Genomic DNA, 14,470 nt, shown 5'->3' with positions numbered 1-14,470 from the left:
TTTAACAGTCAAACTAATAAACAAAAGAACAGGCAATTAAGCTTTTTTTACTTGACTCAACTCAAATTAATCAGAGAGAAAAGGAAAACGAATAAAGAAAGCGAAAGAGAGGAAGAAGACATATACGTAACTCAGAGGCCTAAGTATCGCATTGTAAATGTATTATTAATCGTCCTCGGGCATCAGATTCAGATTTAGTCCTTACGGAAATTTATCGGAAATTTATGTCAGACTTTCACTCATGCAACGCCATGTATCGTTCAATTAACCTGTATCAAAGCACACTCACGACCGGACGAACTTTTAAGGTTTTAAATTGAAATTAAATTCCGAAATCAAATACATCTCGACAACCGAATCGAAGTCAGGGGCATCCTCGATAAGAAGGGAAATACACAGACAACCGTGTCGTCACACAAACTGAGTTAAGACAACTGGTGAAATGTTCAATCGCGACTTGAAACGACTCTCTGCTGGTCCGTTCGACCACCCGGATAAAATGATTAAAAGTAAACCTATTTTAGTAATTATATCTTTGTTCACGGGTTTTAACAAATATTGTTTGTTTACTACAGTATTGTCTAATTATTATCCAATGTAGAACATCATTTTGAATAAACGCCCCCTCGAATAAACGCCCCGGTGTCTTTTTTTATTTACTCGAATAACAACACATTCTGTTTGTAGTAGAATTCAGATTGATATAACATACAATTTACCAAGCATTTTTTACTGTATTTTATCACTTCTCGATATTGTGGAATTGTATATTTATCTAGGGGTATTTATTTGGTTGATTATAGGGCCTACATGTTACCATTACACCAAAACAATAAACGCCTTCCTCGATTAACGCCCCGCTAAAAAATCCCCCTGAACACTAATAGTGTTAATTTATATAGGCATACAATGACTTCGTTTACTTTAATCTTTAATCATGATCATACTCTGTCAAGGGTACAGGTTTATGTGATATCTGTCACAATCCAGATGGATCCACGCCCGATTTTAAATGATGTTTATTATAAATCTGCCCTAACCGAATTGCCATTTGCCGAATAAAGGCAGATTTACAGAGACGAGTGGTAACGGTAACAAAATTATAGAATCTTTGTTATTCCTTATGACCATTTACACACAACGCGAAGCGGACGGGAGGTTTCCTCTCAGGATACTGTTAGATACAGATTCTACCGGGAACAACATATGCGGTTTTCCGCTTACTGTTACCGCTCGTCTGTGTAAATTGGCTTTATGTGGTTGAAACTTTAATCTTAGTAATCGTCCACTAAGCGCAAGTAAAGTACTTTACTTACGGTTAGTGAAGTAAGTTAATCACCGTCTACTACTTACAATTTACAGTATAGAAACAAGCGTGTTCTGTATAAAAGACATACAAACATTCAATCTGCTTTGAATAAACCTGTGCCTTTACTTTATTTAATAATGAATTCAATTATACTATTTCCGATAGATGTTTAGATAAAATCAATTACTAAAAAAGACATCCTTTTCAAAAAAATGAAATGTGTGTGTGTATGTTCTTTTACAACCTGTACTTTATAATTTTATTCAACAAAAAATTAAAACAAGTTTAAACAATTTGTTTTGCAAGATATTAAACAATGTTCCTTATGAGAAAACTCGTACGGATCAATGGATGTCAAATCATTGCATCCACTTGTTGAACGCAACGCAAGAACGTACGTAAGCGCATCGTACGATCATCATAAGCTGTCGCTAATTGTGATGTGGTCACTGAATTGCACTGCGTACGTTACTCGTTGCGTTGTGTCCACCAAGTTAATGGTTGAAAGCAATTGCTACAAGCCTCCAATTAGTGTCTTAAAGAATACAATATTTCAGCATATCTATTAAATATCTGTAGGCGACTTTACGCTTTAATAACTGTAGGCGCTATCATAGACTTGTGAGCATAGTAGCGGCATTCTGGTGGCGGCTGCATAGGAACAAGTTCGGTGCTGATATTGTCTTTCTTAAACCCTGCTTCTAGGAGATGCGGTAGTTGAGTTTGCTGAAATAAAAAGGATGACAATAAAATGATCGACCGGGAGTTTTGTGACGATAGGATTTATGTAAATAATTCATTAGGCCTACGTCATTTATCCCAAGTCGTCGTCCACTACAATAGATTTTCACGACCATAATAACGACCCAAAAAGTGGTTGAAATGCGTATATTGAAAGGTGCTAACAGTGTAAGTTAAGCCCGTTTTCCTGTCGACGTTATTCGACGCTATCGTCGTTGATCGTTTACAGTTCAACGACGATCGTTTGAAAACGATCAAGTTGAAATGATAACGATCGTTAACATTTCAATGTTTACGTAGAAGATTGCCGATTATTGTTAACGACAGCATCGAATAACGTCGACAGGAAAACAGGCTTTAGAATAGACAAAATTAATTGGGCGGCGACAATTTAAACGCACAATAAATGACGTCACATATCGTATAATTATGACGACTGAACTAGATCCAACGCATTTGCAATACAAATTTCTTGACGAAGCATATTGCGACCCATCGGTTAATATCTGAAGTTGAGTTTGCTCTCTTTTTGGTAAGTAAACGAAATGATTTAGAAGGTTTGAAAGGGAAATAGTTTCTCTCACCTCAAACATTTTTTCATCATTGGTGTATTTTGTCTTTAAAAGCTCACCCCATGATGTTAAATTGCAGAATGTTAGAACGCCGCCTGGCTTTAGAAGTCGAAAGGCATGTTGTTTGATAAACATGAATTGATGTGTATGCCACGTTTCCTCTGATAACGGATATGTATCATACAGTATACCTTAATACAAAAAAAAAATATGATTTCATAAGCGTATTGCTAAAGCGTGGTTCCCACTAGCGACGCAACGTTACGCAAAGCTACGACGTATTGACGCAAAGTGCTGTATTGCGTAATAATTGCGACGCAACAACAGTGCTGCAAACATCGCAGGTTTGATTTCACGCAAGCGGGGAAAAACACAATTATCGGAAGGGCATTTGCTTACGTTGCGTAGATTGCGTCGCTAGTAGGAACCAAGTTTAAGAAAAAGGCCGGATTATATGGCGTAAAATAAGCATGAGTAATGTAGTAATATGTATGTACACCTGGAAAAAATATACAACAAAAAACAATTATGAACATCGACTTCGAGTCATTAAAAAGAATGTGATCTTGCGAATCAAACACTTCTCTCAGCTAGCAGCATGCGAAATAACAAGTACAGTTTGCACACAAATTTAAATTAACAACACCAGATGGGTACCCGACACCAACCGCCCCACCCACTCGTAACAACTCTCTTTGAAAAATCATCGTCATCATCTTTTAGTTTCACAAACTAATTCTTCTTTCTACTCAATACTTTCAACCTTTACACAGTAAGGCCCCATTTAAAAAAGACCGATGACTCATTTATTATGTTGCATGCCAGTTTTCAGTATATCAAAGATTTTGCTATAGAACTTTCTACGCGTCGTAGGCCTATCTACATTCATATTTCAGCTCTTATTTTTCTGTAAAGAAGACCCGTGTAATAATAATCGACATCAATAAATTAGACTACGTTTTCCTACAAAATTCTAAACCGTAGTTACAGCATTTGGTCACATCATCCTCATGATAATTGTGATCACAAATAATTCGGCATCCTGATTCACCAGTAGGCCTATCATCGACGGTACTTTATTAAAATATTAAATTATGACAAAATATTAGAAAATTGTTTTTAATATGCTGAATGGTGAAAATGTATATGGCGGTTCAACGTGTAACCATATAATATACTTCGATAAGCTATGCAAATCTTTAACTTATATATTTCATACGTACCATCAATTACAATTTATATTATTTAATAATCATTTCATTATGGTTTCAACCATATGGTATTTTACCAATACAGTACTACTGTATTATAAAATTGATAAATTATGATTTTTCCATGTCTCAACCAACAATTGCATATATCATTACTGCCTGTACATTTTCACAAGTCACAATTTAAGCAGTAGCTAGCAGGGTGGTAAAAGAGCAGGATAACAGACACACACACGCCACAAAACCAGCAGCTCTAGCAGGGTGAGGGTAGTAGTAGAACTGTAACAGAACCACTAAACAGAGTTTCACAAAAGCAGTGCCAAAGAGTGGTAACAAAGTACTCTATCAGCACAACGAACAGAATTTCACAAATATTAGGGTCATGTAAGCTGCATGAGCAACTGTTCCCTCGTCCCACACTGCAACCGTGTCATTTACCATCAAATGTCCCATCTGATAAGGTTGGAGCAACATCTTCCCACATTCCCTTTAAAGGAGTGATCTTGTTTGGTTGATCTTTAGCCCACTCTTCCAGGTTTTTGAATACGCCATCATTGCATTCAATGATCACATGTTCATCTACCGAGTGCTCTTCGACTCTTGTCGCTGCTATTGCAAGACCAAACCCTATTTCAAGAACCTTTCCACCTGCAAAGAAATTGTGTACATATTTGTAATAATATTATAGGCAGGACAGATGGAAGGAGATTTTGACCTTAAAAATATGTTGTTGTTCTTACTAAAGTATTAAACATGATCATCAAATATAAACAATGAGGCCTCAAAAACAATTTAATATTAATAATACACATTTAGCCTAGGCCTATGCAGTATACATTGCAGTATATAAATATACATTTATTATGCGTGTTCAAATTGGCCAGAGTCCAAACAAAGCTAGCTAGGCATCACTGTAGCCAAGAAAAAAAATTTATTTTATGACCATATTTGGAGTATTTTCAAAATGGCCGCCAAAACAAAAATGATGGTCCATATCTTAGTAACCGGTAGGGGTACAGAGTTCATTTTAGTGTTAAATTGCTTAGAACACATATGTTTCTATTCACTCTAATACAACATTTTATTAGAAAATGGCCGGAATCATCATTTCCGGAATTGTGACCTTTGACCCTAGTATGGTCATATCTCGATAACTACTGACAGTAGAAACATGAGGTTGGTCTTAAAATATTCACAATATACATGTTAGTATTTGGTCTAACGAAATATTTTTCCCAAAAGTGACTGGAAATCATAATATTGACCTTTGACCCGATAACCTCAAATTTCGTTACCGAATGCGCATAACATCAAAATATTGGGCTTAAATTGTCAAAAATGTATATTTTTGTATTAATTAAGGTAATGACTGAATTTGTCAATTGACCAGAAGTAATGATATTAACTTAAATTTTGTTTTATATCACTACAACATTGGCAGTCAATCGTCAAACACTTATTTTTCACGCAATACCGTACATTGTTTTCTCAACAAATTTAAACAATTACTTTTTCATATGATAAATGTTTGTTTAGAGTGATTCAGATTGTTGTATCTAGAGATATGGCCTACCTCGTTATGTGTAGAGGAATGTTACATTTTACTATGCGTGATTACATTTCCAGATTATTTTCTGCAAGTTGTAAGCTTCAATAAATTAATATAACTGTTTTGCAGTGTATTATATTTACAGTTTACATTTCTTCATTTTATATTTCAAACCTCAGTTATTAAAAAATAAAATAAATAATAATAATAAGTATTAACTATGTCTTAGAAATAATAAATTCTGACACGGATCGTCTGTATTCAATTACGAGTAATATTATCTGGGACATTTGCAGCTGCACAGTTCTGTACAAGGGAGGTTGGATTTGGCACATTTGCAAGTCACACAACCACGGTCAGATTTGCAGCCACATTTGATAAGTTCATTGCAGGCCTTGGCTGCTTTTGGTTTAGTCATCCAAACTGGCTTCCAATGTGTGTCTTCTAATGTCCAACCCCAATCTTCTGGAGTAGGAATAGTTGGTTCAGCATTCTGACAAGTGGCCTATATACCTCCTTGATATATGGCTCTTTTCACATGTTGAAGTAATGCATCCTACAATATAAATGTAATATAATGTACAAACAATGTAGTGATATATAAAAAAAGTGATGTTACCAAATATGGTAGTGATATATCCAAGTATGGTAGTGATATAACATTATCATGTCCATATATGGGCGCATCAAATTCCTGTACCTATGGGTCCTAAACCTATAGCCTACATCAATTATTTAAAATTATTTAAAAAAATTGTAATTATTAAAATTATTTAAAGTTAAATTTAATAATGACGTGTAATTGCAATATAATTTTTCACAAAACTACACTTGGGACTCCCTGTAACTAAGCATTTGCTAGGCATATGAGAGGCATCCGCTTTGCATTGCCACAGTCGTTTTCGCCGTGGAGGTATGCCTAGCAACGAGCCTATGTTAGCCTAATTGATAATCAATTTAAATGCTTAAAAGAAACAAGAAAGTAAATTAATGGTAACCTAAGTGCTTTAAAGTGGTAAATCAATATATATATTTAATAAAAACACTCGTTTGAAATCAACAACTGCTTTATAAGCATAAAAATACTTACCACTTAGCAATTATCCACCTACTGTCAACAATCAGAATGCCGGATTTTATGAATACTCATTTTGGAGGGAAATCTTTGTCTAGGTAATACTATAGTAATTGATTGTATATAAAAGGGGTTCTATGGACCTTAAATAATGAAATCATTGTTATTATTAGTATTTATTATTCTCAAATAGAAACTATTATAACAAATATTGTGATTTATTTTAACTGGTCTTTGGAATGTTAAAAAATAGATTATGTCGAAAAGGCACTGCTTCTCTATAACACTGAAGTTAGTTGTAGTGATATAAAACAAAATTTAAGTCAAAAGTTAATATCATTACTTCTGGTCAATTGACAAATTCAGTCATTACCTTAATTAATACAAAAATATACATTTTTGACAATTTAAGCCCAATATTTTGATGTTATGCGCATTCGGTAACGAAATTTGAGGTTATCGGGTCAAAGGTCAATATTATGATTTCCAGTCACTTTTGGGAAAAATAGTTCGTTAGACCAAATACTAACATGTATATTGTGAATATTTTAAGACCAACCTCATGTTTCTACTGTCAGAGTAGTTTTCGAGATATGACCATATTAGGGTCAAAGGTCACAATTCCGGAAATGATGATTTCGGCCATTTTCTAATAAAATGTTGTATTAGGCCTAGGCTAGGCCTACTAGAGTGAATAGAAATATATGTGTTCTAAGCAATTTAACACTAAAATGAACTCTGTACCCCTACCGGTTACTGTCTAAGATATGGACCATCATTTTGTTTTGGCGGCCATTTTGAAAATACTCCAAATATGGTCATAAAATACATTTTTTTCTTGGCTACAGTGATTTTTTTAATCTGTATGTCCAAGTGAACATATGTGCAAAAAATGAAAACTTTGTCATCCGTGTAACATTTTTGATCATTTTTTCCCTGAAGGCACCCCACTATTGGCCTATTCTCTACTTATTAACTACGATTTGGTTTTTGATACTAATTGGGGCTGCCAGACCTATATCTAGAACTAGATGAGAAATCCAAATAATGATTCTTAGACTTACCTTTAGAGCTAGCGATGTCGGCTAGTTTGTGCATAAAATCGGTTTCCCATCGCTCCATTACAGGTTTCCCCATGATTTCAAGGTGTGTATTCCCGCTTCCACTGAAGCATGCCATGGCTTCCGACCATGCGGGCTTGCAATTTTCTCCATCCGTAAATATTGTTGCTTCTTCAACTAAGCTCATTTTAATACCTTCAACTTCGCTAAACCCAGAGTTAAGCCTACTACTAGTAGTAGTAGTACTGTACTTACAACTTACAACGTACAGTTATAACGTTTGTTTTGTGTATTTTTTATCCTGAGCTGACCGTACTTTGATCGACCTTACCTGTTTATCGCGTGTCGTGTGTGCGGTTGGTAATCAAAAAGAGGCCTCCCAGAATAAAAAGTTTGCTGAACAAAGAGGGCGTAGTAGATATTTTTTGTCACGTGAAGCTCTGTTTACACTACTATCAAACTAGTTTGACATAAAAAGTGTGATGTGCCCAAATATGGTAGTGATATGACACCATCATGTCTATATATGGGCACACCACATTTTTTTGTCACATCAAGTTTGATAGTGTAGACAAGGCTTTAGGTGTACTGCATTAAATTACCTGCTAAAATTAAAAGTTGTAAGTACGGAATGGTATTTCGGTCATAGTTTTTCAAGACTCATAATTAATTATTTAAGTGTTGTCAGTATCACTGTAGACCATTTCACTCTTCCCTGCTGTAGACGCACAATTTATGCCTACTTTACGAAAAATCTCGCAGTTTAAAAATAATATCAATTGAGAATATTAAAAGCAAAATGTCGTTTATTTTACTTTGATAATATCATTAACGCATGTATGACTACTGCTACTAGCATATTTCTTATAGGTCTAATTATTATCACTAATCAAAAAAACATATATAAAGCATGGCTTCTTTTACCGGTATAATGGTACTCGACCCTATCTATAACGACATACTATAACACTTTAATTTATATACATCATTTGCTATTGCAAAGACAATCTCTGTAATATTTACCGTAGTAAATACACTGATTGCATCAAGGCATCTGAACAAACAGGAGGATGAGACCTAACCTGAAGATTTTCTATATTTTTGTTGCAAAGAGCACACAACATTGCAATAATCTAATTATCAGTCAATTAAGAATATATATATATCATTCATTCGATAAACGATATTATATACACTAATTTTGGAATTGAACTTCTTGCAAAAAGAGCAACACACACACTAAACTATATAGCAATAACTTCCGAAAACTTTGAAAAAACGATGAAAATCTCGACTTGAAAGCGAATCAACGCCTCAACGACTCGAACTTTGGCGCATCTAATTCTACTTTAAGCAGACGCTCCATATAGTTATTTATGCCCAAGCTTGATTAGATCCAGATAAGAACAATTTTACATTTTAACACTTACTACTCTAAGCCACTTACAAGACATTACCTTTTTAACATTTAAATGTCAAGCCATTCACTCCAAAAAATTGGTTGCAACGGTAAAAGCGAGTAACAACCTTCATACATTGAAAATTTATAATTGTCATTGCTTCGTGACAATTTTAAAGGAGGGGCATCATTTTTTTGACAATTAAAGTTAACAAAAACTTTTGTTTGACAAGAATCTCGCTTAATATCTGTGATTTCTCCCGATTTGTTGCCATAATTATCGTAACCGTCATATCCAGATGGCCAATGAACGCCTCGATGAACACGGTCACCAACCTTCATCACTTTATCAGCATACCATTTTAATCGATTCTGGTGAATGTATAAGAACATTGGTGTAAAAAGAAAGTACATGTAATTTTTAAACACAATTATCGTACAAGAGTATAGAATAAAAATGGTGTTCCTCTCTCTAATGCCTGGTTCTCAGAGCCGTTAAGCGCAACGTAAAGCTTGGATCAAATTATGCTTGGTTCCCACTAGCGACGCAACGTAACGCAATCTACGCAACGTAAGAAAATACCCATCCAATCATTGGGTTTGCTCCCGCCTGCGTGAAATCAAACGTGCGATGTTTTCAGCACTATTGCGTCGTCGGTTCCCACTTGTGATTACGCAATACAGCACTTGCGTCGATACGTCTAGTGGGAACCACGCTTAAAGCTTGGTTCCCACTAGAACGTAACGCAAGGACGTAAACGCAACGCAAGCGTTTTAACCAATGACAAGCGAAGTTATAGACAGTTAGCAATCACAAGCGAATAAGCCATCGCTTGTGATTGGTCAATTCACTTGCGTTGCGTTACGTCCTTGCGTTGCGTCGCTAGTGGGAACCACGCTTAAGATATGCAACGCAACGCAACGCAAATGATTTGACAAATCAGAAGCGATAGATTATTCGAACAATCGCTCGTCATCACTCCCTTGTATTGAGTTACGTCATTGCGTTCCGTCTCTCTACAATCAACGATTCCAGGGCCAGTGCAACCGTTCTTGCGTTTCGTCTCTAGTGGGAACCAAGCTTATGGGCTATAAAAAGATAGTTTATAAGTTATACACTATTAAGGAAGTTATACTTCTGGATGAATCTATGAATTCATGTGTCAAAAGTACTCCAATTAAAGCTCTGTCTACACTATCAAACTAGTTGGACAAACAAAAAGTTATGTGCCCAAATATGGTATATGATATGACATCATCATTTCCATATATGGGCACATCACATTTTTGTCAAATAAAATTTGATAGTGTAGACAGAGCTTTAGACTGATGCATTTAGACGGATAGACGCGGATTTCGAGAATCAATAATTTACATTACCATATACAGTTCAGATGGCTTTGCAGGCTGTAACCATTTCTCGTTGCGGTTCATTTTGCATTCTAGTGTTGATCCATTTTGAAACTTGACCATGACCATTTTTGTTTGACCACTTCTTTTGATCTTCTGGATTGTGCCGTTCGAATACCTTCCTCTATAACTGTCATATGGATCACCAACTGGAAAGTCTGGGCCAAGTTTTACGACGTCATCAACCTTCATCTCTTTCTTAGTATAATAATCCAACAAAGTGTACTCCTTGTGTTCCTGTTTTTTGCATTATGAAATAAAAAAGAACGAAAAGAACAAAATCGTTCACTGCAATGAAAATCGTACACAATGTCAAAGCACAAAAACAGAAAGAACAAAACGCGGGAAAGAATAGCGTGTGTAACAGAGAGGGTTGTTACTTCTGTATTTTGGTTTGTCCAAATGTTGTACCTTGTGTTTCCTCTTTTTTTATGTTACACGTGCGTATCTTTTCGTGTTTGTTTTATGTATTATATTTTTCCTTTTCCTTTTATTTTCTTTTATTTTAATCAGTTGACAACCAACAGCGATGAAACCGCCACTAACAGGTTGAATCTGAACATAATAAACTATAATAATAAATTCATATAAGCAACAATAACATAAACAAAGTTCGGAACATTATAGAGATTTAACAATTTTACCCTTAATACTTTTTATTAATATGTTCCAATTTTGATACAGCCGCCCAACTAATGTTTTGTCAATGTCAATTCCAATTGTAACTTCCTTCTGGTAAAAGGTTTGTGTGTCTCGACGTTTTGGTGTTTATGCTACATCCGTCTTTTTCTGTAGAAACTAACTAACTTTACTAGCGTGTATATTTGCTATAGGCCTACCTTGCATTCTTGTACTTTTCCAAGTCTAAACTTCGGTTCTTGTATGAATTTTAATTCGCCAGTGCCAATGTCATCTAAGTCCTCTTGCAGATCGTCCATCCTCTTCAGTAGGTCTTTAGCAGATGACATTATCTCAGCATTAAGTCCATGCTTGCATATATTTTGAGCAAACTGATTGATGCTATTGCAGCTTTGAATTTTGATTTCAGCAGCATCTCGGTGATGTTCAATTATTTTTTGGATAGTTTCTGCTCTTTTATCAACTTTCGTAATCAATCTCTTTGTATAAGCTGCTATCTCTGCAATAAGAGCTTTTGAAGAATCTCTAATATCTTTCTTTGTCGTTTCAAGACTCAAGAGGAGACGCTCTTCAGCATTATCTGCAAAGGTAATGTGTTCTTTGAATGTTTCTGTTACTTCTGTGAGTTGTCGAATATGCTCAATTATCTTGTCTTTGAAGGTTTTGATGGTCGGGGCATCATGTAGATCTTTCAGATCGTGGCCATTTTTATGCACATGATCTACAACAGTACACGCAAAACATACGGGAACTTGACATGTTTGGCAGAAGAATTCCAAATGATTACTTGGATGTTTCTGACATGGTGTCTTGGTACTTCCTTCTCTTGACATCTTCACAAGGTTTTCTTTTCCAACCTCTGATATTTGGATAACCTGGTGATTGCGTGTTATACGTGTTAACTTATGAGTTCCTGCACAAGTTGCACAGAGGTTGTCAGCACATTCAATGCAGCGGGAAGTGTTTGTTTCCTCTAACACCTTGGAGCAAAACGAACACAAAACATCAGCTGTGTCAAGGTGAGCAGTCAGAAACACTTCACATGAATTTCTGAGAAACACATTATCTTCTAGCGCTGAAACCGAGTCAACTAACAACTCGATTTCTTCGCGACATAGTGGACACTTGATCTTTGATGGAGTTCCCTTCTGCAATAGAGGCTTTAAACAATCTTGACAGAAGTTGTGCATGCACTTCAGTTGCTTTGGGTGGTTGAAGATTTCTTTACATATGGAGCAGGTCAAGAAATCTTTATTTACGTCTTGAAAGAACTCGCTCATTTCTGTTTCCATCTAGAAAAACAATGGGAAATAATACCTAACAACTAGAAACGATTAATCAATGAATACATCAATCAATCGTCACTACAAATATTAGTCGATCCATACATGACTGTGAACTATGCATTATGTATGTAATAAATGGCCCGAGCGATTGATAAAGTTCCAGGCCAACATTGACACAAATTAAAATGAGGTATGGTAAATTGTAGGCCTACATTTGGTACGGTACGGATTCCGAATTATACTGGTTGATGCACATTTATAAATGTTTAATTCTTTGATCAGTACTGTTGTGAACTTTCTATTATTTTCAGGGGCGTACGAGCTACAAAATTTAAAATGCTCAAATCAATTTATATTTAATTTAGAGCACGAATCGGGCCATTCTGGATCTTTTCCATAATTTTCGCGTTGCGCACACAGAAAAACCGGTTTGCCGATTACATGTATTTGTTTTATGCCCTACAAGATTCCATTCATTTCGATTAATTAACGACGAATTTTCTGTTTTATTTCTTCCAGGTCGTAGGATAACATGAACTTCAGAGGTCCTCGTAGGATAATAATTTTGGCCCACGTATTTAATACCGACGTATAATTTGTTACGTTGCATTTGCGCGGATCACAAATCGAGTTATATATTTTTTTTAATCTACTAAATCAAGACCGCACAATTTCAAACGAGATGGCCTTGATAACTGTGCATGATATAATGCAGTAAGTAGGCCTATCACTTATTAAACAATGATAAAACGTCCTCTGTTGTAAACATCGTTACCCTGCGGGTTATTCGTAACATAATACAGTCTACTCTACTTGTTGATTTAATTTAGCCTATATAGGCCTAACAGTACAAAGTACAACCATGGAGGTACCTCCATGGTACAACAGTGCATAACAACAGGGAGAAAAAAGTACACTTATAAGCATAGTTTTTTTAATGAAATAGGTCTGATCTATAAAATGAATCGAGACGCTACTATACACATTTAGAAAAAGTATGAAGAATAACAATATGTTATGTGTGTCCATCCTCCATTAGTTATTAAAAGCAATTGAAAAAATTGAAAAATGAATTAACAAGTTGATTAAGGAGATATTTATGATAACGAAACAGAATTTTGATCTGTATTATATAGAATAATAGAAATAACATAAAGAAAGGTTTTAAATTAATGCAGGTCGTCTTCTATTATATGTAATTTAATTCGGAAAAATCACCAATAAATTGAAATAATACAGAATGCATTATTTGATAATTAATTATGTATGTTTTTACTGAAACAAAGTAAAAAAAAAGTAGCGACCAATAAAGCTAAATTTATTATGCGTCATTTTAATATTGAGTGAATTTATTATTATTGTTGTTGAAGTGGCAATCTAGATATTTTCGATTTATTTTTGCTTAATTAGACAGACAGCATGTGTTTTCAGGAACAAGTCAACAAGTAATAATAATAATAACATTTATTCGGTCATCAATGTACAAATAACCAGGAATGAGAATAGGCTAAAGCCCAAACAGTTTTGCACTCACTCCATACAATACAATGTATAGGCCTACACTCAGTTGAGTCCCTCAAGCTCACGTGTTACGGACACGGCTTGTCACAGGCCTAAGGACTAAGTAGGCCTACTCGTAATAATTAGTTTAAATGCCAAATTTGACCCTATCGTGGTTCTATATATGGTCTAAACTCTATTATAAATTAATAATATAGACGTAAACTTAAATAATGCTCTAATGATACTCACATTTAGAATACGATGGGGTTTCACCAGTGAATACAGGAATTTCCAAATATACCACGTGTTAAGAAAAAAAACCTCTACAAAATGTTTCAACGTGGCAACGTGGCATGCTATTGTAATTACATTCCAAAATGACGTCACGATAACCACATTTTGGTAATATCATAGAGGTAATAATTATGAGTGCGGATTGAGAAAATAAGCGACCACTATTACATGAAATGATTAATAGGTTATTAGCATGGAGTAAAGAATATATATTTACTTTACTCTATGCTATTAACATGTAGTGCTTTAGGACAAGATTTAGAATTATGTTTATTATAAAATATAAACCTTTGCAACATATAGGCCCCTACTTTGATAACCCCACTAATTTTTCGTCAGCGGTAAAGCAGAACCATGGATTAATGAATAGATGAGCAGAACGAGAAAATTCGCAAACTTTTATGTAAATTTGAAGCATTTT

The 14,470-nt window shown here is 35.0% G+C and overlaps 2 protein-coding genes across 2 annotated transcripts; both read right to left on the bottom strand.

Annotated features, from left to right (window-relative positions):
- Positions 1–1,409: 1,409 nt before the first annotated feature.
- On the bottom strand, positions 1,410–7,759 carry LOC144852899 (guanidinoacetate N-methyltransferase-like). Its single transcript, XM_078710956.1, has 4 exons — positions 7,522–7,759; positions 4,272–4,481; positions 2,635–2,813; positions 1,410–2,035 (listed from the first exon to the last, which is right to left on the bottom strand). The coding sequence occupies exons 1-4, from the start codon at positions 7,703–7,705 to the stop codon at positions 1,895–1,897; spliced, it is 714 nt and encodes a 237-aa protein (XP_078567082.1). The 5' UTR covers positions 7,706–7,759; the 3' UTR covers positions 1,410–1,894.
- A 553-nt stretch (positions 7,760–8,312) lies between these two features.
- On the bottom strand, positions 8,313–14,022 carry LOC144852891 (E3 ubiquitin-protein ligase TRIM56-like). The gene is made up of 4 exons (XM_078710941.1): positions 14,005–14,022; positions 11,167–12,258; positions 10,298–10,564; positions 8,313–9,289 (listed from the first exon to the last, which is right to left on the bottom strand). The coding sequence occupies exons 2-4, from the start codon at positions 12,256–12,258 to the stop codon at positions 8,987–8,989; spliced, it is 1,662 nt and encodes a 553-aa protein (XP_078567067.1). The 5' UTR covers positions 14,005–14,022; the 3' UTR covers positions 8,313–8,986.
- Positions 14,023–14,470: the final 448 nt, after the last annotated feature.

The sequence above is a fragment of the Antedon bifida genome, chromosome 1 (genome assembly GCF_963402885.1).
Source record: "Antedon bifida chromosome 1, ecAntBifi1.1, whole genome shotgun sequence".
Lineage (NCBI taxonomy): Eukaryota > Metazoa > Echinodermata > Crinoidea > Comatulida > Antedonidae > Antedon > Antedon bifida.
This window is presented reverse-complemented; position numbering and strand designations above follow the sequence as displayed.